This window comes from Neofelis nebulosa, chromosome 13 (genome assembly GCF_028018385.1).
Source record: "Neofelis nebulosa isolate mNeoNeb1 chromosome 13, mNeoNeb1.pri, whole genome shotgun sequence".
Taxonomy (NCBI): domain Eukaryota; kingdom Metazoa; phylum Chordata; class Mammalia; order Carnivora; family Felidae; genus Neofelis; species Neofelis nebulosa.
The window spans coordinates 91,446,059-91,471,555 of record NC_080794.1 but is presented as its reverse complement, the minus strand read 5'-3'; the positions used below and the strand labels follow the sequence as shown (position 1 = coordinate 91,471,555).

The 25,497-nt window shown below is 60.5% G+C and overlaps 1 protein-coding gene across 2 annotated transcripts in view; it reads left to right on the top strand.

Annotated features, from left to right (window-relative positions):
* STK32C (serine/threonine kinase 32C) overlaps positions 1–25,497 on the top strand; it is a 78,569-nt gene that overhangs the window by 51,153 nt on the left and 1,919 nt on the right. The window contains exons 3-10 of one of the 2 annotated variants that reach the window (XM_058698198.1): positions 15,727–15,878; positions 18,545–18,718; positions 19,596–19,633; positions 19,735–19,824; positions 20,037–20,140; positions 20,609–20,725; positions 21,990–22,115; positions 22,204–22,335. In XM_058698198.1, coding sequence (XP_058554181.1) covers positions 15,727–15,878; positions 18,545–18,718; positions 19,596–19,633; positions 19,735–19,824; positions 20,037–20,140; positions 20,609–20,725; positions 21,990–22,115; positions 22,204–22,335 — 933 coding nt within the window. Of the gene's footprint in view, positions 1–15,726; positions 15,879–18,544; positions 18,719–19,595; positions 19,634–19,734; positions 19,900–20,036; positions 20,141–20,608; positions 20,726–21,989; positions 22,116–22,203; positions 22,336–25,497 lie in introns of both variants that reach the window. The other variant, XM_058698197.1, reaches the window with a different exon arrangement.

The window sequence follows — 25,497 nt, the reverse complement described above, 5'->3', positions numbered from 1 at the left end:
TTTTGTCTCTGGGCAGATTTCTGCCCTTCACTGGCCGGGCCTCCTCCTGCCCGCAGCCCTGCGTGTCCCGCACCCCAGGGCACCGTTTTCCTCTCTGAACTTACAGAAAGGCTGGGCTGGAGCTCACACAGAGGCCTCTGGGAGTGCCTACTGCTGTCGGTTTTCAGGTGGGTGGGCCTGGCTGCCTTCTGCCCACCACCTGGCCCAGACCCGTCAGGAGGCCGTGGGTTCTGAGTTAGGGCACTTGCTGTGAAATCTGGCCCGGGGACACTCTCCCCTTCCCCCCAGGGTCCAGCTCTTGTGGGAGGGCTCTCGCTGGGCTGTTACTCGTGGAGGGAGGAAAGCACTGGCCAGCCTCTCGTGTCGTGGCCAGCTTCACATGACGTGGGCGGAGCCTCACGCGATGTGGCCAGAGTAGCGTGTCTCGTATTTCTCCAGTTTATGGGGAAACAACTAAGATAGGGCACAATGTACCTTGGCCACAGACCCCACTAATTCAGGAACCTTCTGACCCCCCTGTGACCCCAGCTCCTGATATGGTCTCTGGAGATGAGGTGGGCTGGGAGGAAAGAGCAGTCCTGAAGCTTATGACCCTGTTTGTGGGGACGTCCCAGGACTGCCCTGGCAGCACCTGAGACGACGCGAGTGACCAGCCACCCAGAGCTACAGGATCTCCAGTTGACCCGGGATGAGCCCCTCTGGGGGCTTCACTATCCGTAATGGCAGAAGCGCCTCGGGGAGAGAGCGGCAGTGGCCGGAGCTCCAAGACATCACGTTCCTGCCGCTCCTGGACCCGGTCACATCCTGAGACGGCCAGGCACCAGGTCTGGACTCTGGATCTCAGAAACCATGCTCTTGTTCCCCCGTCACATGCTTGACGGTGACCCCGCCACGTAGGTCGCTCAGGGAACCTCGGGAAGCTTGGCCGAAGGCAGGCGGGCCGCGGACGGCAGTGTGGGCAGGAGCCTGCAGCTGGCGGCCTGGCGCCGGTCACCTTGGGACGCACGTGCCCACACCCCAGTTCTCCCCCAAAGTTCCACCCTCTTGGCCACACAAATGACCCTGGACAGTGAGGGTTCTCATCCCGTCCCACAGGGAGCCAGCGCGCGCACACGCACACATACACACACACACCTGCCAAAATCAAAATCCAAACAAAGGCAAGCAAATAGAAAATTTTCCACGTTGGTGGTCGAAGAAGTTGAAACCTTGAATAGGCCAATGAACAGAAGAGAACTTGAAAGAAATTAAAACCCTGCCGTTAGAATATCCCACGGGACCATACGGCCCATGCATCCCACTTCCGGGCGGGCCCCTCCCGAACTGAGAGCAGGGTCTCAGACACCCGCACCCCTGTGTTCACAGCAGCACAATTCACAGGAGCCCACAGGTGGAAGGGACCCGAGTGTCCACTGTGGACGAGTGGACAAACAGTGGTCCGTCCATGCAGTATCGTTCAGCGTTAAAAGCAGGGAAAGGCTGACGCCTGCTCCAACGAGGGTCACCCCTGAGACCCTGAGTTCTGGCTCATCTGACCCGGAGCCCCAGGCAGGGCTGGTGAGGCCCAGGTTGCTCACGCCCCAGGCCCTGAGCCCTGGAACACTAGTGGGGGGCGGGGGGCTTGGCCTTGGCCTTTCTCTGGGTGCCGGATCGGCTCACAACTCTTACCCGGCGCCCTGGGCCTCCTGCACGGCTGCCTTTCCGTCTTGGTTCCACTCTGCAGAACCCATGTTCGGATTTAAATTTCATAAGTGATCCTATGAGCAGCTATTACCTGGGGTGCCCTGATAGGAAGAGTTTAGCCACAGAGCCACCAGCCCGATGAGGGACCCTGCCTAGCTGACCTGGGTCTGTCTATTCTGCCCCCAAAAAAGGGACCCTGCTGGGTGGGGTGCGGTGGGGCTAAAGGGCAGTGACTCTGGAGGGGAGAGGGATGCCAGGGACCAAATAGACCAAGCCCTAAGGAGTCGGGGGAGGGGCACAAGGCCCCGGTCGGAGAACCAGGTGCGTTGGTGGGAGGGGCCGTGGGCGGTCCGTTTCCAGCGAGAAGGAACTGGACAGGGGCAGCAGGGAGGGCGGGGGCCGAGAGCACAGCCTCCTTCCTCTCCCTCCCACAGGGAGCTCACTTGGTGGAGGGGTCAGCTCTGGACACCCCCCAGGCTGAGGGCAAGGCCAGGACGGGACCTGCAGGGACCGGCACCCTCGGACCCAAGAGACCCCGCGTGGCGGGTTCCCCTGGGAGCAGCATCGAACAGACCACGGGCTTCGAAGTGGGCCAGAGCACAATGTGAACTTGCTGGGTTGGTCTCTGGGTCACCCAGGCTTCGATTTTGTGCCTTAGAATAGCCATCTCCCTAGAGGCTGATTCTGGAGAAGGATGCTCACACCTGCTTTCTCATTCTTGTCCCCGGACAGCGTGTGAGTGGTCATCGTCCTGGCTGCGGGGCTGCTGGGGGACTGACGCCCGAGAGGTGCACCTGGTTCTGGGCCGAGTAGCTGGGGCGGGCCACGTGGGTGGACGGCGGAGGGTGAGCCCACAGCCCGCCAGGGACGGCCGCCCCCACGTGTGTCCTGAGTGAGAAGGGAGCTTCCTTTACTAGGCCGGTGCGGCTGCCTGGATGCTTCAGGAGTGGGAGGTGGTGTGGGCGCCCTGGACCAGGCTGTCCCAGGAGCCCCCCGGGTCCATTTCCAGTCTGGGTGTCTGGCCACCTGTGGGCTTTGCCGCCTGTGGGCTAATCGAGGTTCCCAAGGCACTCAGCCCTCAGGCCCCAGGATCCCAACCCCCAAGCCTCCCCCAGCGCCAATGCTCAGCTCGCCCCACCCCCCACCACAAACCTGCCCGTCCTGTGGGCTCTGCCTCTTGGGGAGGCAGCTCTTGGGGTTCACCCGCTGCTACTGCTGAGGCCCCTGCTCAGGCCTCACATCTTCTAATTTTTAGTTTTTAATTTTGAAAAACGTCAAGCACATGGGGCGCCTGGGGGGCTCAGTCGGTTAAGCGTCCGACTTCGACTCAGGTCATGATCTTGCAGTCTGTGGCTTCAAGCCCCACGTTGGGCTTGGTGCTGATGGCTCAGAGCCTAGAGCCTGCTTCGGATTCTGTGTCTCCCTCTCTCTCTGCCCCTCCCCCACTCACGCTCTGTCTCCCTCTCAAAAATAAATTTTAAAAAACATTGAAAAAATAAAAAATAAATTGAAAACTTCAAGCACAGGTACAGACGGGGAGGAGGAGAGCAGTTCCGCATCACCCGGGCATTCCAGCTCTGTGGACGCCTAGTTTCAGTGCCGGCCGCTGCCCGCCTCCCGCCCACACTCCGGGAAATGACCCCAGGAAAGTGTTTCCCCTTATCGGCATTTGCAGCTTGTGTCTGCGAGAGGGGAAGACTCTCCTCAAGCATGACCACGGCCCCTCCCACGCCTGAGATGCTTCACGCCAGCCGCTCGTATCAGGTTCACGTTCCCCGACGTCTCACAAATGTTCCGTGGTTTGATGGCGATGGCCCATGCGATGACGCGCAACGCCATCCACACGAGGCCCGTCCGGGACAGTCCGTGGCCCCACTCCCCGTGTCCCCGTATCCCCGTGGTCCCTCCGTGGGCCTCCAGGCCGTCGTGCGTGCTGGTCCCTGATGTGCTCCCACCTGCCTTGTGTGCATCCGTCATGGTCTCCACCTGCAGGGCGGGTCAGGTTCGACCCCGCGGCACCCCCCACCTCGTGGTCCCCGGCAGAGAGTGGCGGCCAGCTATGACCACCGCTACCCCCTCCTTCCGGGGGATTGTTCTCTGATGGGCTGCCATAGTTATTTACAAAACAAACTTGCCGTCAGTGAAGTTTGTAGGGAACAGCTCGTGCGGGTTAAAGGCCTTTGTCCCCTTCACTGAATGGCGCTCCAGGACGAAGGGGATCCCCCCTCCTCCAGCGGCTACTGGAGCAGCGCTCATTGGCGCGGTGACTTTGTGGGCGGGACGCGTCTGCCACCCTCCAGTCCACTTCATGATAAGCAAGGTTGTGCATCTTTAAGTGTTAGGAGGCCAAGTGACGGGCCTTTGCCTGTGTTTCTATCGAGTTGATGGTCTTTTTTTTTTTTAGAGGCTCATTGAATACCAGGGATGTTAGCCCTTCGTTTCTGATGTCAATTGCGAATATTTTCCCCGTGTGTTGTCTTTCAGTTTTATGTGTCTTTTCCACGTAAAAAAGTTTTATTTTTCTGTAGTCTTGTTTATTGACCTTTCTCCTTGTTGCCAGAGGTTTTGTGTCCTGGGAATGTTGTCCCTGCCCCCACCGTGTTTTCTTTTCTCACGCCTACATCTCATGCATCGTGTTAGAACTGCGTCTGGAATCTGTTCTGGCTTGTGGCTTGTCATGAATGGATCCAATTGTGTCTTTTTTTTAAATAGTGATTCGGTTGTTCCAACATCGCTTATTAAGAAGTCCACTTTCCCATAAATTTGAGATGCCACCGTTATGCTACACGAAGCCTTTCTGCGGCGGTCTGTTTCTGGCTTCTCTCTTCCTTCCCTTTGGCCTGAACACCTGTCCTGCCCCAGGACACACTTTCACGGGTGAAGTTCTAGTGTCTGTGGTCACTGCCTTGCTCTCCTTTTAAATGTTTTTTTCTGGGGGCGCCTGGGGGGCTCAGTCGGTTGAGCGTCCGACTTCGGCTCAGATCGTGATCTCACAGCTTGTGAGTTCGAGCCCCGCGTCGGGCTCTGTGCTGACAGCTCGGAGCCTGGAGCCTGCTTCGGATTCTGCGTCTCCCTCTTTTTCTGCCCCTAACCCACTCATATTCTGTCTGTATCTCTCTCAAAAATAAATAATAATAATAACTTAAAAAAATTTTTAAATGTTTTTCTGCCTATTTTTGCTTGTTTTCCCAAATGAATTTTAGGACAAGCTTGTCAGCTCCAGGAAAGGTGGACCGTGCTGGGGAGGGAGCCAGAGGCAGGTGGCCCCGGCCTACCGTGCACGTGCTCAGCTCACTCCTGAGTCCTTCAGGAGAGAATCAGTCTCCCTCACTTTCCGGTGCTTATTTGATTCTGTCTGATGCAGACACAAAACAAAGTCGTCGAGGTGGCTGTACGTCTTCCATTGGGTTTGGCCTGGACGCTGGGCCCCGTGTTTGCAGGCTGGAACGGGGGCTTCGTGGGGACCGACTGCACTCTCTTCCTCGTCCTCAAGACGAGGGTGCTGTGGGGATTACATAAGAAAATGGAAGTGGACCCCCACCCCCGGTACCCGGGTAGCTGGTCGAGGGCCTGTCTGTGGATGAGGGGCCCCGTGTGGCCAGGACATGCCTGCGGTTGGCTCGCTGAGCACCCTGCTAGGACCCTGGGGCAGGAGCCTGGCCACACCTGCTCCTTCTGCCTGGAGAGGAAGCGTCTCTGGACGGCACTGGACCCTTCGTCACATGTTTATCAAAATGTCCTCACTATGTGCCAGCCCCGTTGCAGGTGCTGGGAAACGTGGGAACGAGGCAGACAAAATCCTGCTCCGCAGGGCAGTCTGGCATGCAGAGGTCGGCACGCCCGGGAGATCCTGATCCCAGCTCTCCCCCGGCGAGGGGCGGCCCCGCCGTGGGGTCTGGACGTGGGTCCCCGGGTCAGTGAAGCCGCCGTGGGGTCTGGACGTGGGTCCCCGGGTCAGTGAAGCCGCTGTGGGGTCTGGACGTGGGTCCCCGGTCAGTGAAGCCAGGCACCCTCGGGAAGCTGGTGCCATGGAGGCCGGGCTCCCACTCTTCCCTCCATCCACAGCCAGACAGTCTTTCCCGTGGGGAGAAGCTCGCCAGGTGGGACCAGGAGCCAGTTTCATTATGATGTGTTGAGGCTCCAAGGACCTGTCATCAGGCATTTGCTTTCTGGGGAGCAAAATTACTTGGAGAGGAAAAGAGCTTGGGGTGAATCACTAAATCTGCAAAGCGCATAAACAGCATTGAGCGAACACGGCAATTACCCTCATTGCTCAGCAGCTCTTCCGGGCCGTGCTGGCCAGCCACACTCACAGGGACCCCCGGCCGCCCACACTCGCGGGGGCCCCCGGCCGCCGCACTCACAGGGACCACCCTGGGTCCTGGGGTCGGCATAGTCCACTCCTCGTGCGACCATCCGGTTCCATTTCTTCTTAGTCCACCCAAGTCGATTACTGGAGGAAGCGGCTCAGAAAGTCGTTTTGTTCGAGGAACCGATTGGACCCAGAGGCTCAGTCGTGAAAGGGTCCCAGTGCTCCCGCTCCCGTTCTGTGCTTGCTGCCCGTGTGGCCTGCGCACCCGAAGTCCCCGCGAGCAGGGATGGCACCAGACTGGGCAGACCGTGGAGGCCGGGCCGGTCGAGCCTTTCCGGCCGAGGGGGGTCGCCAGCCCTTTCGGGGGAGCCCCGTGGCCGATGTGAAGGACGCCAGGGTGGAGCCCAGGGCCCCTCCCGGACAACTGTCGAGTGCCCGGCGGCCCGTGGGCCTCCCAGAAGTGGTGTGGTCAGGCCCCGGCTGGAGGACACGGGGGGTCAGAGGGGGCTGCAGTGGGGCCACGTGACAAATGGCCCGGTTGGCAGGGACAGAGGACAGCGGGTGTCAGGTAAGGGCAGAGGCTGGGGCCCAGCGGGCAGGGTCTCCGACACCAGAAGGAAGCAGGGTATTTTCAGAGGCGGGCACCTCCAGAAGGTGCGGGGAAAGGATCCGTGTCCTAGGGCCGCTAAGGAAGTGGTACAGCTTCAGGGCCTCCGACGACAGAAGCATATCCTCCCACAGCTCTGGAGACCAGAAGTCCAAAGTCGGCATGTCCTCTGGGCTGGGTCCTCCTGAGAACCCGCAGGAGGCAGACTTTGCTCTGTTAGGGTTTACCGCTAAGCCCGAGTAGTCAGCTGACATAAGACACGTTTATTTAGTGCAAGTCTTAGGTGGCCCAGGAGCCCTCGTGAGGTCATGGAGACCCAAAGAAGTGGCCGGGCCCACGTGTTTTCATGTCGGGTTGGACAGAGGCAATGTGGAAGAGTAACCACACTCTGGGGGGACCGGAAGGTGAGAAGCAGGTCTGTCCAGAAGTCTCTCGGCCTTACCTCCCTCCTGGTGCAGGGGGGACATCTTCCACCATCGTCCGCGTGGGGGGTGTTCTCTGTTAGGAAGGAAGGGGGCGCCTTTCTCGCACCTGCTGTGTTGTAAATGTCTCAGCTCATGATGTTGTGCCCGAGTGGCGAATTTCAGCGACACCCCCGCCCCCTTGAAGCTCCCCCAGAGCGTCACAGTCCAGGCGCCGAGTGGACGGCCTGCTCCATCGCTCGTCAGTCCCGAGAGTAGGTCAGTTCAGCGAAACGGGTTTCAGCGTTGCAGGTGGTGTCCCCGCAAAGCCGCGCCTGTCTCTAAGGTGTGAGCAGTCGGGTATTTAATGAGAAGCGTTTCTGTGGAAACGAAGACAAGACAAAGGTTGATGTCAGACTAAATCATAAACCCAGACAGACTCTGAGCCTGGAGGGCGGTCAGCTGAGATTTTAAGTGACTGGTCTCAGTGCCTCTGGATGGTGGAGGGAGGAGAGACGGGGGCAGTGGGTGCGTTTCCTGGTGTTTGGTTGGAATGTCTCTGGTGGCCTGGGGTGTCGCGGGGAGCTTCCGGAGTGGCCCACGCAGCCGCATGCACGCGGTCTGCTGGCGTGCTTTCTCTGAAGTTATATCAGCTTGTCCAGCTGCTTTGGGCTTTGGGAAAAGGGCAGTTTTCATTTTTAGTTTTTCCAAGTCAGAAAGATCGGGGGGGGGGGGGGAATCTGGAAATGTTAATTATTGACAGAACGCACAAAATGGCAGGAGGCAGTTTACAAGGAAGAAGCGTGGCACTGTGGACACCCCACGTGGCACCGCGGACACCCCACAAAGGGTATCATCGCTTTTATCGAAACAAAATTCCCCCCCACAGTAACCCCCATTTTCATTAAAGACGATTGAAGTCAGACTAATTTTTTTGCAAACTAAGTCAAGGCTCATCAAACGTGGCCTCATCAGTTACGTAAGTATGGCGAGAATAGTGACTGACCGCATAGGCCCTTTTAAGTCAGCGTTGCTGGAACTTTTATGAGGAATCTCGGATCAGATGTAGGCTCTTGAGGCTAAGAAACCAGGTCAGGCTTTGCCTTCAGGACCTAGAAATTTGGATGAATTCCTGTCTTCTCCGGGTCCCCGAGGTGCCCTGGGATTCCTGGGTCTGTCAAGAAGTGACGTCTTTACTCAGCTGCAGGGCCAGGAACCCGTGAGCAGGCATCAGGCTGGTATTTCCGGGCCCGTGGTAAGCGTGGACCCCGTCAGCTCAGAGGAGGAGTTTCTCACGTCTGGCCGAGTGATTCCATGTGCCGCGCTTTCAAATGTGGCCTCCCAGTCAGTCTTGGTGACAGAACCGATGGTTTTAATCACGTCCTACTGCTAAGAGAACAGATTCCCGTTGAACCTACACAAATCATCAGCGCGAAAGTCAGAGTATTTAGTAGCAGTTGCTAAATTTTGGAGGAATTAGGTGGGGAGAAAAGCCAAATGTCCCCATCCCATTCCAAAGCTATAATCTACCAGACGGCTGTGAGCTGTAGACAGCTTGAGAGAAAGGAGAAATAGGATTTCTTAAGTCTGGAAAACCAAACATTAAGGAACCAGCCATGTTTCAAACAAAGGTCAGAGATGTGGTGATCTCCCTCACGGGTTCCTTCGGTCCCGCGTAATTAAATCTGGTGTGCTCCATCCTGGGCTGTCAGCTTCTTTAGAGTTTCAGAAGGTCTCCTCTGGCTCAGGGGCATGATCACACAGTTTCCAGAAGCCTCTCTCCCAGGGTCCCTGTGGAAGCCGGTCCTGGACTTCCTGCAGATGAAACTCTCTCGTCTGTACGTGGTTATAAGAAGCTTTCCACAAAGTGTCGGTAAACCAGTGACCATCTCCAAACAGGGACAGACTGAAAACAGCCGTAGTTACAGATCTGATGACAGTTTATTGCAAAAGGTGGTGCAGTTGACAAGGAAATTAGGTTATTTCTACGGTATGTGACGTTTTAAGATAATTGGAATTACAACCGATTAAACAACCGCTAAGGATGTTGATAAGCTTCCAGCCATTTTACATAATTTCTGAAACGTGTGTATCACAGCATATGTGCATACAAATGTAACATAAAGATTTAGCAACACTTCCAAGTTCACCGTTTCCCTGTGTCACTTCATGTGTCAAATAAGCCTCATTAATGTAACCTTTGTATCTTTATAAGGAGAAATAACAAATCTTTTTCCTCAGGGACCCTCTGAAAACCCCAAAGTTAGTTTGAGGTCAAAAAGACTATTTTATTTCTTTATTTTTTTTAATTTTTTTATTCATTTTTGAGAGAGCGTGAGCAGGGGAGGGGCAGAGAGAGGGAGACACAGAGTCTGAAGCAGGCTACAGTCTCCGAGCTGTCAGCACAGAGCCCGACGTGGGGCTCGAACCCACGAACCGTGAGATCATGACCTGAGCCAAAGTCGGCTGCTTAACTGACCGAGCCACCCAGGCGCCCCAGTTTGGAAACTATTCTTAAGTAGACATTTGTTATTGTTGAAAAGTTCATTTACAAACTTTTGGTCTACTTGCATCTATTTAATTTTTTTCTCTTTTTAGTAATTATGCTTGGATTGCTCTTGAAAATTTCATGAGACGTTAAACAGCCACCTACCTATCTTCTTAAGTTAGTATTATTATTTTTTTGCCAACAAATTTTGTAGCATAGACGTAAAATGAACTTATTTGACTAGTAAAAACCCAGGTGGGGAAAGTTGTACATCCGCATTAGATCTAATGTCACCAACTCTGAAGACGCATCTGTGTTCGTTATGGCAGCAAACTTAAACTAGCTTTTCTCCACTGAAGATTTCCTAGATCACGTGAACTTAAAAAAAAAATTGGGTTAGTTTCTGTATTTCTGAGAGTTTTAGAATACTTAAGCACGTAATACTTCCTCACTTATTTTCCTTCAAGCCGCCCGGATGAGCTGTTACAAATCCTTTGGCCACACCGTCCCCCGGTGGGAAATGCGCCACACGAGGCAGGTGTGTGATCGTATAAAACTCACTAGTTTATGAAAGACCAGTTGGATCCAAAGCGCATTTCTAGGGGCGCCCGGGTGGCTCGGTCGGTTGAGCGTCCGGCTTCAGCTCAGGTCATGATCTCATGGTTTGTGAGTTCGAGCCCCGTGTCGGGCTCTGTGCTGACAGCTCAGAGCCTGGAGCCTGCTTCGGATTCTGTGTCTCCCTCTCTCTCTGCTCCTCCCCTGCTCCTGCTCTGTCTCTCTCTCTCCTTCAAAAATAAATAAAAACACTAAAAAAAAAAAAAAATTAAAAAAAAAAACGCATTTCTGGAAGTTGAGGTCGACTGTGTCCCACCAACATTTTAACCAGCTCTAGTGGAAAAGACTTTTGAGAGGGTTTCACTTGTCAGTTTAGTCCCAAACAGCTCCCTTCTTGTTTCCTTCGATTGGAAGTCGAGTTATTTCCCCAGAAGCTTGTATTTCCTCCAGAGGGCTCGCATCTAGCAAAGAGACCATCTGTGCATCTCAAACACCAGGAAAGAATGTACATTTTCATCAAGGAGTTCTGGGATGTCTTTTCCTATTATCAAGGACTTACGGTAATTTTTAAGTTTTTCTTTCCCTACGGATAGGGTAGTCCAGTGACTTTTTGTGGTGGGGGCCCAAACGGGAGGGGTTGGTGCTGAGGGAGTTCGGTCACAGTCCCAGTGAGGGACCGGCATCTGGGATTGGGGGAGCACAGGTGGAGTTTCCAGGGGGTGTGGGCTTAACTCCCGGCTTTGTCTCACTACTGAGGCTCTAAGTAGCAAGACATCCCTGTGAGTCTTCCGTTAATTTAATCTCCCCACAGGCAACACCAGGACATTATTTAGGATGAGGGCACTCTAAAAAATCCTTTTAGGAATAAAAGTCCAAATCTTTAAAGGCATACCTGTTTTAATGGGATTTTAAATCAGCTGGCCTTTGTATGGCTTAAAACCAATTAGCCTTTTATGATTTAACAAAGGACACAAGTGGTGTCCCCAAAGAGGGCACAAATGATGCGGGCCTCCCAAGGTCCAGACTTTCTGCCAAAGACAGTAAGAAGGCCAAGAGCCTTGTTGTCACAGGAGGTCAAAACAGCTTCGGGCTCCCATGAGGTAGGACGCCTTAAATCACGGACCTGCTGGTCTATCACTGGACAGGTGATGCTGGACAGTTTCCCAGCACAAACAGGACAGGTGGGGAGAGATGACGGTGGCCCCTGTGGCCTCTGTAGGACAAGGGACACAAAGGACAGCATCGGGGGGCTGAGGATCTGTAACCCGCCGGGCCTGACACCGAGGCTACACGTCAGAGAACCAGGTTTTACAATGATTTTCTCCTGCCCCTCTGAACTTAGAAAGTAACTGGAGACACCCTCCCTCCTCTCTGGAGCAGGCAGTGTGGACGGAGAGCTGACCTGAGGAAGGAAGGACCATTGCCATCTGTGGGGCCCATGTCAGGCTCTGGGCGGGGGCCACCCAGGCCCTTCCCGCCTTGTCGTGCTGGGGCCCACAGCAGGGTCTGGAGGGGGGCTCCCAGGCCCTTCCTGTCCCGTCGTGCTCCCCAGAAATCACGGAGACAAAGCTCTGCCTCTACCCCCTCCAGGTTTTTGGCTGTGATCAGTTGAGCTGTGAACCTTCCAGGACACAGAGCCCAAAAATTCAGGGAGTCTGGGTCTGGGCTTGGCTCACCCTTCCTCCTTCTGGCTGGGAAGGGCCCTTGAGCTGTGGGTACTGGTGGCCCTGAGGTCAGCTTGCTGCTCGGCTGGGCTCCACCTCCCCCCAGGCCCCGGCCCAGCAAGCTGAACCCCATCAGCACCGCCTACACCGATTTCCTTGGAGATGGCAGGAGGGACCGCGTGGCCGCCCGTGTCCCCAGCCACGGGACCGCAGCGAGCCTTTCCAGAGCACCTTCAGATGCGCGCCGAGAATCCGCTCTCCCTCCATGTCGGCGCACAGACAAGTGGGCCTGACAAAAGTTGGGGGGGGGGGGGGGGCGCGCAGATTTGCCCTTAGGATGGCTCACAGGCCCTTACCTGGCAGCTGCTTGGTGGAATCCGCTAGGGCGGCCAGGCTCTGGGGGCAGCACAGGCCTTCAGAGCCCCGGGGGACTCAGCCAGGCTCAGAGCCACAGAATGTTCCCCCTCGGGTGGAGGCGGAGGTGTTTCTGGAGCTCTGGGCTTCTCCACCAGTGACCCCGGCCAGGAGCCCCTGTGTGCAGTCCGCCTGCCACCGTGGGGCCCCTCAGATCGTCAGCCAGCGGGAGAGAACTCCAGCCATCCCCACTCAGCTCAGAAATCTCGAGGAAGAGCGTCGGGAGAGCAGAGGGGACAGCGGGTGATTTGGCTTTTAATTGCTGTGATCACACTTGATCAGACGCATTTGCATAATTGCCTAGAGCTGGGGTCTCGATGCTCCTTCGGTCTGCGTTTCTGGGTGACGTCCCAGATCCGAGGCCTGGCTCACGGAGACACGGGGGAGCCGGTAAGCCCACTGTCTGGGCCGCGTTGACAGCTTCCGGGTGCGGAAGCCCGGAGAGCGCCTCGGCTGCCCATCCCGTGGACGAACTTCGGGCCGTTTGGCTGAAATGAGAGGAAAGATTCAAGAAAGGGAACGGTTCTCACGCTAATGGCCTTGTCTGTGGGAGAGGCTTTACAGACCTCAAGGTCTGGCCTGGCCTCTATCCAGTCTCCGTCCGTCAAGGCCCCCGAACCCTGCGTCTGCCCCCAGAGCATCCCCGACGGCTCGGAAGGAGAGTGTTTCACGGCAGAGGTGGATCACGTGGCCCAGTGACACCGGCTGCCCCTCACAGCTCCCAGGACGTGGCTTCCTGAGGCCACCGCGACAAATGACCACACGTGGCGGCCCCTCCCTCTGGGCGTCATGTTTCTGCCATGGACTGAACTGTGCCCCGACTTCCCATGTTGAAGCCCCCCTCCCCGTGTGATGGTATTTGGAGGTGGGGGCTCTGGGGGTGCTTAGGCTTAGCGGAGGGTGTGCAGGCGGGCGGGTGATGGCATTAGTGTCGGGCACCTGTGGAGGGGAGGGGAGGAGACCAGAGCTCTGTGCGTGCGCCCACGGAGGACAGGCTGCTGAGGACACGTGAGCACCGGAAGCGGGCCCCCACCAGGAACGGAATCTGCCAGCACCTTGGTCTGGGACGTGCAGCCTCAGAGCTGTGAGAAATGAGTCTGTCATTGAAGCGGCCGGGTCCGTGCCGCCCGCTCTGGCCCAGACACCCTGCGGCTCACGTCTCCCACCGCCTCCCGCTCATGAGGACCCTGCTGAACAGTCCGGGATGAGCTCCCGGGAAGGTCACGTGTCACGGGGCTCAGGGACCAGGATATGGATGTCTTTGAGGCCATTGGCCAGCTCAGCGTGGCAGAGACAAAGCCGTGGTCAGTGGACGCGTGAGCACGAGAGGTCCTGACTCCTCACAGGCTTGTGAGCCAGCGTAACATTCACGTTTAGCAGGTGGGGAAAGGGAGGGTCAGCCGCTGGGGAGGCCGCTGGACAGCCGGCGAGGAGCGGAGGACGGAGGACGGGCCCAGGGACGAGGGCGGCCCGAGGGCTCCCGGACAGGGGTCTGTCTGCTGTGTGTGGCCACAGGGGCCGGGAGAGCAACGGGTGAATCCAGGGGGCGGGGGCAGCCCTGTGGCTTGGGCATCTCTTTCTCAGACCCAGCCTGGCACCCTGCCTCATCCCGGTCAGCAGGGGTCCCCGAACATGCAAGGTCCCCACGGGGGAGCCGGCGGGCACAGTGGTCACTGCCCCCGTCCCCACCAGGAGAGCTCTGCCCATCCCCACGCCCCTTGGGGACGTTTTTATGACTGTTTATGCTCCTGTCAGAGAAGTGACCCCCGCTGTTCCCTTTGGGGGACAGTCAGGAGGACGGGGATGGCTCCAAACCTCTCTCTGCGTGGGAAGGCCTGGCGGCAAGGTTAGGGCAGGACATTGGTCGTGGCCTCCCTTCCCGGCCCCGCTCTGCCCCCCCCTCAGGGACGGGGCTCCTGCATGTCGGGCCCCCCCCAGTCTGGGCAGAACAATGAGGGTAGGGGGCCTTGACTCTTGCGGCATCAAGAGCAGATGGGGGTCTTTGGACGCCCGAAGCGACGCAGGTCTGAGGTCAGGTCCCCGGCCCCGGACTGCGGGCTTTCTGGGGAGTCAGCCCAGCCAGAGGCAGTCGTAGGCAGAGCTCTGCGGGGGTCTCGGCGGCCTGCACGGCCCCTGGGCGGGTTTGAGGTGGGAGCTGCACAGGCGCATCACGCGGGCGTCACGCAGATGTCACGTGGGTGTCACGCGGGCGCCACGCCACACGCCTTGCCCGTCTGGGGCTGGCAGGGAGGTGTGCCCGGTGCTGCTGTGCCTCACGAGGGTCCTGTCCCTGGAGGATGGGGGGATTCAGCACGCAGGCTGCTCAGTTGTGTCCGGCACCCCGAAGCCAGCAGTCACCGGCTGCCTCCCCACCGTGGGGCAGCACTGCCACCAGACTCCCCCACGGTGACGGTGCAGGAGCCAGAGTGAGGGGCGGTGCGTGCCCTGTGCTCAGTTCCGGTTCTGCCCGCATCGGGTACGTCATCGATGCGTCCCGCATTAAATGGCACAGCCTTGCGGTTTTGCTTGGCCTTATGAAAGTCGTCACATATGCTTAACAGTGTTTAAAAATACAGTTTCAGTGGCTGTGTGGCATTTCGTTGAGCTCACTTGCCCGGTGTCCATAAGGTTGCTGGATGCTCAGGTTGGTTGAAAGTCTGTGATAAGCAGTTTGCTCAACTGGTAAACATCTTCTGAAAAAAACCCACAAAACACCTTCGTGTCTTAGGATGTGTTCCCAGGTGAGGGACCGTGGGCTTCACCCAAAAGGGCTGCATCCCGCGGGTTTGGCCCGCGACCCTGATGCTCACTGACGCTTCCGGTCAGGTCCAGGCCACCTGCCTTTGGGTGGGTCCCCCGGACAGTCTCCCCGCTCCTCGAGTTCCCCCAGCTCCAGCTACTTGAACACCTGGAGCCCAAAGGCTGTGGGGACCCTCAGGCGTGACTTGGGCTTTCTGTCCTCGAGAGGTCCCTCGATGACTTGAGTGGGGAACGTGGCCCCCGGCCTGTGATTTTGTGCGTTAGCCCCGTTTGCTGTTGGAGACCTTTGTCCGTGGCTCTGATGGACGCCCCTTGGCCACTCGGGCTCGCACGAGTCTATGCTGCTTCTGTGGTTCTGCTGTCCCTGCACCCCCACCCTCTGCCCAACGTGTGAGTGCCGCCAACATCGCGAATGGACTTCGCAGCTCCGTGCTGGGTGGGATTAGCACTTGAGAGCCGTGCAGGGGCCCCGCCATTGTAGGAGGGTCCCTGTTGCTCTGGGGATGGTGGCTCAGGGTTGACGAGGACAGCCGCTCTCACGCCTGGGTCCTTCCCAGGTGCAGAGCTCTGGCTGAGGGGTCTCCCCACCTCGTCCCCAGCGGCCCTCCAAGCCAGCTGCTGCTCCGAGCCCCAGGAAGGGGCAGTGGGTCACCGCTGGTGGTGGGGGTGGGGTTCCTGGGCCCCAGCGCCGTGCTCCCGGCTGGGTCCTGCTTGCTTTCCGAAGGCGCCTCGCACAGGAATTTGCCCCACCAGAGACATCCAGTCGTTCCCGAGTCACGTCTGCCGTGGCCAGCGTGGGAGGTGGGGTGGTGGCGTCCACCTGAAGCGCCCTCTGCCCCCAGGTGTGCATCGTGCAAAAGCGGGACACGGAGAAGATGTACGCCATGAAGTACATGAACAAGCAGCACTGCATCGAGCGGGACGAGGTGCGCAACGTGTTCCGGGAGCTGGAGATCCTGCAGGAGATCGAGCACGTCTTCCTGGTGAACCTGTGGTGCGTGAGCTCGCCTCGCGGGCGCGGAGCCCAGGCTGGACCCGCCGCCACCCTCCCCTGCCCCCGGCACCCCTCCCCGCTGCTCCCCCCTCTCCTGCCTCTGGGATGCCCCGACGCCCACGGCCCACGCCCCACGCGCTCACCTTCAGGTTCCCCAGGGCCAGCGCCGTCCAGGTGTGCGCGACGCGCGTGTTGATGCAGGTTTCCCACCCGCGGGAAGCCCAGGCTTTCCCCGGAAGGAGGCCTGTGGCCCCTGGAGTTTCTGGCGCTAAAGCCAGTGGGGGAGAGTTTTGGGGGCCTGAGTTCCTCCCTAGAATGGTCGCCAAGACCAGCCCCTGAGGGGAGGCAGACACGGGCTGCAGTGAGATCACCCTCCTCTCTCCTCCGTGAGCGTCGGGCTGCACGAGAGTCCTCCCCGCCGGGGTCCTCCCCGAATCCTCCCTGACAGCCTCCCGTCCTAGGGTCTGTGCTCCCCGACGGGCTCACAGACCCGGTGGCGTTCCCGAGGGCCCTCGGTGGGCACAGGTGCTGCGGCAGCTGGGGAGGCGTGTGAGAGACGAGGCCTAGCCCCGCCCCCACTGGGAGCCGAGGGTCCGTTAGCCCAACATGGAGGGAGAGGCCGCCTGAGCGGCATCGGGGACAGAGGCGGAGACGGTGCACCGTTGAAAGTGACCTGGTGCTAGCTCCTGCAGGACGCACTCAGAGCCGCAGGTCCCCCTTCGCTTATTTACCTGGGCCGCAGCAGGTGGAAGGGTACCGTGCCGCGGACAGCGGCCCGCAGCCAGCTCTCCCCGTCGGAACCGGAACCGTGGTCCCACCCGGGGCGGGGGGGAGACCGGGCAGGAGGAAGGAGCTGGCTGTGCGTGGGGGGTGTGGCCTTCCCCACGTGGTTGTGGGAAGAGGGCGAGGTGCTGAGCAGGGCCCAGGGCGGTGGAGCCCGGCTGCCCGGGCCTCCTCCAGCCCCTCACCCCTGCACGCGGCCCCGGGCCTCCGTCACTGTGGCCCGATGTCCCTACGAATGTCTAGTGTCCAGGCAAGCAGAGGGGCCGGCGGGGCCACACGGTGTCGCCATGTCACTGTGCTCCATGGCGGTCTTCTCGGCATCCTGGGGCAGCGGTTCTAAAGCTAGGGGCGTCCAAGCACCCCTCAAACCCACCCACTCTGTGCCGGCCAGGGAGGGCCTCACTGGGCCGCGCCTGCTTGCAGCCTCTCAGGAAGGGGCTGACGTGTGTGGCTGACCCTCAACCGTGACACCGGCCCTGGGGCTTGCCGAGATAGAAGACCCAGGATTTCCCACCTGGGGGCCCTCCGCTTCCCTCCACACCCTCTGGGGCTCTCTCTGGGAGGCTACGTGCCTAGTGGCCAGGAGCACGGGCTCCTGCGTCAAACTCCTCCTGCTGCGGCAGACGACATCCCGTCTGTGGAGCAGGGGTGGCAGTGGTCCCCAGTGCAGAATTAGAGACGCACGCACACGGGCAAAGTGCTCCACGTAGGATGACTGAGGGATGTGAGCCGTCAGCATGATGTTTTCCGGCCCTGCTCCTGCGGCCAGCACCCCAGCCCCACGGGCGGGCCTGCCAGGGATGCCTCCCGCCGCCAGGACGGGGCCGCCTCAGCCTCAGCTCCCGACGTGGGCGGCCGCCTGCTCTTCTTGTCCACTGCTCCCCAGGACTCCTGGCCTGTCCCGGAGCCTGGCCTTCCGAGTCCCTTTGCCCTCTGGTCCCATATCCCCTCCCCAGGCCACCTGCCCCTGAGATGAGGACAGGGTGGCTTCCGGTGGGCAGCGAGAGGAACATCACCTGAAAAAAATCAATTCTTTGTAACTTTCTTCTTTTTTTTAAGCTCATTTATTTATTTAGAGAGAGAGAGAGACAGAGACCACGAGCAGGGGAGGGGCAGAGGGAGAGGCGGAGGGAAAGAGAGAGAGGATCCCAACAGGCTTTTTGCACTGTCAGCGTGAAGCCTGATGGGGGCTCGAACTCACGAACTGTGAGATCATGACCGGGGCCAAAAAAAGCTGGACGCTTAACCGACTGAGCCCCCAGGCGCCCCGTGACTTTATTTTGGAAAGAGCCGGTTGCTCGACAGTAAGACGGCCCTCTGAGAGCTCACAAAAGAGATTACAGAATGGAAGGAGGTCCTTAAATGGTGTCTTGTTACTCCCATTATCTCCGTCATCACCGTCGGCGGCGCGGCGGCGTCGGCAGCCCCACCCCCACCCTCACCAGCACCGCCACCCCCACCACCGCTGTTGTTAGAAGCCGGCCCCTGGCCCGGCCCTGCCTGAGCGGTTCGCCTTGAGGTCTCCACTCCTTAGCGGTCCTCCGAAGCAGACGCTTTTATCCCCTTTTGCGAGAAGAGGGGCAGCAGGGAAATGGCCAGAGACGATGTACCCTTCTCTGCATCGGTCACTCCCACGTGTCTGCCCCCAGCTGGGCTTCTCCCGTCACGACGGGCCCCTCCGTCTTTCCCGAGGGTCCCGGCTCCGAGCGGCCCCCGAGCGGGAGCCGGGTCAGCGCCCCGGGCGGGACCCCGCTCCCGGAGGGTGCCCGTGGGGGGGCGGGGGTTCGTCGGGTGCGGCGTCCGTGGCTTGCACCTGTGCACGGGGCCGCGGCCCCGGCGCCCCGGCCGCGCGTGTGTGCCAGGTCCTCCCCCGGTGCCCGCAGGTTCTCCTTCCAGGACGAGGAGGACATGTTCATGGTGGTGGACCTGCTCCTGGGTGGGGACCTCCGCTACCACCTGCAGCAGAACGTCCGCTTCTCCGAGGACACGGTGAGGCTGTACATCTGCGAGATGGCGCTGGCCCTCGACTACCTGCGCAGTCAGCGCATCATCCACAGGTGTGTGCCTGCCTGATGGCCTCGGGGGCAGGCTCCTGCCTGCTCTGGCCACCCCCTGCCCCCAGGTGGGGCGCCTGGGCCAGCCGGCGCCCGGCCCCAGGCCTGCGCACCCGACGTGCACCTCGGGGTGGGTCCTAGGCGAGCAGCCCCGGCTCGGCCGGGCGCAGGGCGGCCCTCACCCGGTCCGTTCAGCTGCCGGGTCCCCGCCACGCCCAGCAGGAGTCCATTTGCTCATTGCCGTGCCCCTGGGGAATCAGGCTGAGCGTAACACGAGCCGAAAGCGGACGAAGTTAGGAAGACAGAGCTGTACCCGCACAACGAAACGAGGAAGCCCACGTGGTATATCACGAAGCCAAGTAGATGGGGCCTCCGCGTGTCTGCCTGGGGGTTCTGTCATCCGGTCACAGTTCAGGCAGCGAACATTCACCGAGCAGGGCGGGGCCTGAGGCCAGCTGGTGCAAGGCAGAGGCCCGGGTCGTCAATTCCGTGCAGCCCGGGGGCTCTGAGGAGAGGCCAGCCCGGGGGGGCTGGGGAAGGGCCAGGCACGAAGGGGGGTGCTGGGAGAGGAGCCAGCCTGGGGCGCTGGGGACGGCGTTCTGCTGTCCTCTGGGGGTTCTGGCAGCCCGGTGTCCAGTGCGTTCCTGCTGTCTTCCTGGCCTCACCCAGGTGGGAGGGGCGCTTACGCCAGAAACCAGAACGGCTACTTCAGCTGGCTCGGTCAGAATTGCCAGGTGGCATCTCCCCAAGGCCCACTTGGGTCTCCGGGGCCTCCGCCTTGAGTGGGGAGGGGCCGTGAGGGAGCCACCAGCCCTGCCAGGGACTGCAAGGCGTGAACAGGGCTCCTGGACCATCTCCCCACTTCCTGCTCCCGCAACAGGGACGTCAAGCCCGACAACATCCTGCTGGACGAGCAAGGTGAGCCCGGGCCGCGGGAGGCTGGCCGTGGGGGTGCGCGCCCTGCCCACGGGATGCCCCTCCAGCCCTCGGGACCCCGGCTGTGTCTTCTCTCCTCGCAGGGCACGCACACCTGACCGACTTCAACATCGCCACCATCATAAAGGACGGGGAGAGGGCCACCGCACTGGCGGGGACCAAGCCATACATGGGTGAGCCGCGGCCACCAGCCTCGCACCCGCCTGGCCAGCCTGCTGTAGTGCGGGACAGGCTCGGACAGACGCTAGGTGACGATGTGAGAGCTAGGATACACTCCTGGGTCGGCCCACCGCCCACACCAGGTGGGGGAGGGTCCCCCGGGCGGTCAGCCGGGGAGGGGACCCGCGGTTCCGGGATGCTCAGTGGCCTCTCCCTCCCTGGAAAGCTCCGGAGATCTTCCAGTCCTTCGTCAGCGGTGGCAGCGGCTACTCCTTCGAGGTGGACTGGTGGTCGGTGGGGGTGCTGGCCTACGAGCTGCTACGTGGATGGGTATGGAGCTCCTGGGGCCGGGGGCTGGGGAGGAGGGGAGGGGCACTGCAGGGCCAGGCAGAGGAGAGAACTGTCAGTGGGGCTGCGTCCTTGGGACCTTCCTGTGGGGTCCCCTGCTCTCACCCTCTAGCCCTGGGAGGCTCGGGCCCTCCCGATCCCTCCTGGGGGGCCTCCGAGGCCCTGCACCCTCAGCCACGCTGCAGGACCCCAGCCTGGAGGAAGGTGGCCCCTCCTGGCCTCCAGGGCCGATCCGCCCAGGCCAGGGCATCCGTGGGGGTGACGTGCTTCCTGCCCGGCCAGAGGGGCGGCCTGTCCTGGCCAGTTTCCTGTCCTGGACGCAGGCGCGGCCCAGACCCGGCATCTTCCTGGGAGCGGAGGCCGTGCTATGTGTGTGCTGGGGGTGGGGCGCTGCCTCAGGGGCCTCTGGGTGGCGGGGCCCCTGCCGCAGCACTGCCTCCCCCGCCCCAGAGGCCCTACGACGTCCACTCCAGCAATGCCGTGGAGTCCCTGGTGCAGCTGTTCAGCACGGTGAGCGTCCAGTACGTCCCCACCTGGTCCAAGGAGATGGTGGCCCTGCTGCGGAAGGTGAGTCCCCACCCCACCCCCCACCCCGCGCTGAGGAAGCACCGGCTTCCTGCATGTGCACGTCCGTGTCGCTCCCGCCGGGCTCTCTGTCATCTTTCGGTAGCTGGGCCAGTCCGAGCACTGGCTGTGAGCCGAATGCCATGTGCCCGTCGCCAACTAAATCCTACGACCTGGCATCACCCCATTTCACAGATGCCCAAACTGAGGCGCAGGCCCCCCTGTCACACGTGTCAGGGGGGAGGGTGCGTGCAGGCTCTGGCCTCCTCTACCCGACCTTCTGCCAGACATGGGTGGCCACTGCCTGCTGCCAGCAGTCGGGCTTACCCCCCGGGAGCACACGAAAAAGACCCCAGACCCCCCCTTTGCACCCCCCGCTGGCTGAACAGGTGGCTGCAGCAGCCAGGGGACCTCAGTCTGGCAGGGACCCAGGCCAGGTGCTGCTATCACAGTGCCTCGGTCCGGTGTCCAGGCCTGGGCTGGGGCTGCCCCTCAGCCGGCCCCACCGCTTTCCACTCAGAGAGTCGCACGCGGGCGCCTCCGGGGTCGGGACCGGCCGTGCAGGAGCTTACAGGACACACAAGGCCCAGCCGGCCCCCGTCTCCTGGCCCACGGGGCCCTCCCTGCATGTCCCCCCTGCTGCTGGAGACCTTCGCCCCTGGAATGACAGACGGGCAGCTAGCGGCCTCTCCCAGTTCCTGAGAGGCTCTTAACCCAGCCTCCACCCCACATGGCTCTGCCCACCCCTGCCCGGGTAGCTCCCACGGTGGACCTGGGCCCCAGACACCCAAGCAGGGAGTAAGGGCCATCCGTGCACCAAGCCTACACCTCAGGGACGCCTGGGATAGGGTTTGCTGCCTTCTCTCTGAGACAGGGACAGGGACAGCATGTGAGGGGACACCCAGCCTCACTGACCCGACCGCACACGGCACCCCGAGGCTCCCAGGGGCTGTGTCCACTTAGTTCCGGTCTTGGGGCCCTTCCTGCTGTTCACCAGGCCGAGGCTGCCACCTGCTGGTGACTCTTAGCCAAAGGTCCCCGTGGACCCCACACGCCCTCCACTGGCCTTGGGCTCCAGGGGCTTGGCCAGATTGTCCCCTTGGCCACATGACTGCACTGATCTGGAGTCAGTGCCCCCTTTCCTTGCTTTCCTTGCCTGACCCTTGAGATCCTTTTAGTGGGGTGCCCTGGCCTGGGGCAGATGGCCAGCTGTGGGCGCCAGGGCTGTGCTGGGCGTGGGCGCCATCTGACGTGGGTCGTGTTCCAGCTCCTCACTGTGGACCCCAAGCACCGAGCCTCCAGCCTACAGGACATGCAGGCGGCCCCATCGCTGGCCGGCGTGCTGTGGCAGGACCTCAGCGAGAAGAAGGTGGCACCGGGCTTTGTGCCCAATGTAAGCCTGCGGGCGGTGGGCGGGGCCCCAGGTGGGCGGGGGCCGACGGGGTGGGGGTGGGGGCTCAGCTCCCATCCCCCCGCCACAGAAAGGCCGCCTGCACTGCGACCCCACCTTTGAGCTGGAGGAGATGATCCTGGAGTCCAGGCCTCTGCACAAGAAGAAGAAGCGTCTGGCCAAGAACAGGTCCCGGGACAGCAGCAGAGACAGCTCTCAGTCTGTGAGTGGGGGGCCTGGTGTGGGGTCCCCCCCTCCCTCCGGGGCACCACCTTGAAACCCACCCCCCGGCCGAGCCCCTGGCTTCCTCTCCTCAGCAGGTAGAAGCACCTCGAGATCCTGCTCCTGGTGGAAGGGCTCCCGGGCCCGCATCACTCCCACCTCTGCCCCCAGGGGCACGTGCGTGTGTCTTCTCTTATAGGGCCACCCATCACCCACGGGTTAGGACCCACCCTAACCCCGATGGCCCTCTCTTTATGTGACTCTGTGTCACGTTCCAAGGAGCCGGGAGTTAGGACATCACTGTGGGGGGACACAGCGAAACCCACAGATACCCCTCGCCTGCCCCAGGTCACAGAGCTTCTCCCGGGAGGGTGGGGGCGCTCCTGGGGAGCTCACGTGTGAGCGCGGGATCAACCCTGCACCCGTCCCCGAGGGACAGCTGGTGCTCACAGAAGCAGCTGGGGTATAGGTGCAGATGGCAACAGTCACAGCTGTGGCCCTCCTGCCCCTGGACCGGTCTGAGCACGCAGAAGACCCCAGCCCTGGTGCCGCCTCCCCGGGCCTGCCCCCGGGCACAGGGGTCAGGCGGGGGCCGGGTGTCAGCCACGTTCAGCACACTGCCGGGTCCGGGCTGGGGGGTGCCCTGGGAGCCTGGACTCTGGACTGCTGGTGGCGGCCCCTGGTGTTCAGAGGTGGGACTGCAGGTGTGGCCCCGCACGTTTCCCTCTGGGGCTGTTGTGTTGGGACCGTGGGAGCACCGACTCCGAGCCGCTCACGCGAAAGCACCGGAACCACGCTCCTTATCTTTTTATGATTGCTAAGAGCCGTTCACCTGTCCTGAGACACTTCGTCAGAGACATGAGCTGCAAATAGTTTCTTCTGTTCGGTGGCTTTCTCTTTTTCTCGTCGGGTGGGGTCGTTTGCGACAGATGTTGATGAAGTACGATGTCTCCACTCCTCTCTTGTTTTGTGCGTCGGGCGTCTTATCGAAGATTTCCTTCTGCGCTTTCTTCTTCGCATTCTATCACTTTACCTCTCGCATTTAGGTCTGGGGTCCGTTTTGAGTTAACTTTTATGGGTAGCGTCGGGTCCACGGTCACTCCTGCACGTGGATATCCACCCATTCATGTGCTGAAGACGCTGCTGTTTTCCCGTTGAACTGCTTGGCATGGCTTTCAAAGACTAATCAACCCAAAATAAGCGTTTCCTGGAAGTATGGTCATCCACCTTGGGTGCGTGCACGCTGGCCCTAGCCCCTCCCCTGTGGGCACCGGAAGGGTGGCCCCGTCACGTCGGTGGCTGTGTGCCGCGCACAGAGCCGTGCATGGTCCACGCTGGTAACATGCTGCCTCGGGCTCCGCAGCTCTGCCTGGAGCTGCCCTGGGCCACACGTGCCACGGTCCCCATCGTCTGCCCTGAGCCAGGTGCCAGGTCTCCATAGTGAGCGGGAGGGTAACGGGGAGTGGTGTCCTTGTGCCCTGAGGGCTCGAAGGCAAAGGCACAGACTTACAGTCGTGACGGTGGCACTTGTCACTGCCATTCCATTCTGGTGTGGACTTGCTTTTGTAGATCTAGGCTGCTTTGTTGGGGGGGTGCAGTTTCAGGAGCCTATTGGCCTCGTGCATGGTACGGCCGTTACCCCACAGATCCAGGACCAGCTACCAGGGCTGTACCAGAAGCCAAATGAGTGGATTTTGATTATGCACTCAGGGCGGGGGTGGGGGTGTTGGGGGCCAGCCACTGGGCGGGGTGGGGACACTTGCTCCCACCCAGCTGCCAGGTGGGCGTGGCCAAGCGTTAGCTCAGACCCTGTATCCAACAGACTTCCAAAGGTACACCCGGGAAATGGTGTGAATTTCCATCAAGGTGGCTGGTGACAGCTTTCTCTCGTACCCTTGATCTTACTGTGCATGTGTGCGTGTGTGTGTATGGGTGCGTGTGGGTGCATGTGTGCGAGCATGTGTGCACATGTATACATGTGTGAGCATTGTGCACGTGTGCGCATGTGTGAACGTGTGCGCACACGTGTGCATGTACGTGTGTGCACAGGGATGCACGTGTGTGGGCATGCTTGTGCGTGAAGGTGTGCGCACGTGTGCAAGCATGGGTGCAAAGCGTGAGTGTGTAAATACGTGTGTGTGTGTGTGTGCACGGAGATGTATGTGCATGTGCGATGTGTGCACCTGTGTGAGGGTGTGTGCACATATGCGTTTGTGTGCATGGGTGCACGTGTGTGTGTGAGCATGGGCTGGCTGTCCGTGTCCCTGGCCCTAGGAGCGCTGGGACCCATTGGACACCGCTAGACCCGGGCGCAGGGGGACCTGCTTCCCGCTGCACGGTGCGGCCGGTTACAGGGCTTACTCCCACTTGGCTGGGTCCAGATAAGTTGGGTCCAGGCTTGTGCTCTTCTGGCGCACCATCATCACCATGGCCGCCGGGGGGCTCAGTTCTAGAGCAGCGTCTCCTGCAGAGCCCAGGCGGTGCCAAGCTGCTCCATGGTGCCCTGCCCCCTCACCAGCTGAGTCGTTAGCGCCTCACTGAAAGGAACGTCCTCTGGGCCCCCCAGGAGAGCATGGTTGTCTGAGGGCAATCGGTTCTTCGATGTTGAGTCTGTCCGCCCTTTCTGGCTGCCCACCTCTCTTGAGACAGCACTCGTCCCGGGCTGTTCTGGAATCTGCAGCGGGCCATCATTCCTTCCAAGTTTCCAGGAGCTGCCCGGCAGCATGTTAGACCCCCTCCAGGGTTCTTGCCCGGGAGTTAGCTCCCGGCCATGGGAGGACGCCCCACACCCACACTGTCCCTCCTGCGTATGCCCCACACCCGTCAGTCCTCCGGGCACCCACCCAGCCTCTGCTCCTGCACCAGGCAGTGCCCTTCTGACCTTAGTGGGTCTCACACAGGCCCTGCTGCTGGGGGCAGGTGGAGGCAGATGGGTTGGGGGGGGTGGGGAGGTGCTGCTGTCCTCCGGTGGGGAGGGCCCTCTTGTGGCTGGAAGGGGCCATCGTGGCCACATGTGTGCACTCAGGCCCTCCCAGGTTTCAGAGGCCAGCTCTGTCTCCCAGGACCTTGGCTTTGATCCAGGGAGGGGAGGGAGCCAAGCCAGGTATGGTTTTTGGCCCAAGTTTTGTCCTGCAGACCTTGCCTTCATGGCAGCGTCTGCCCT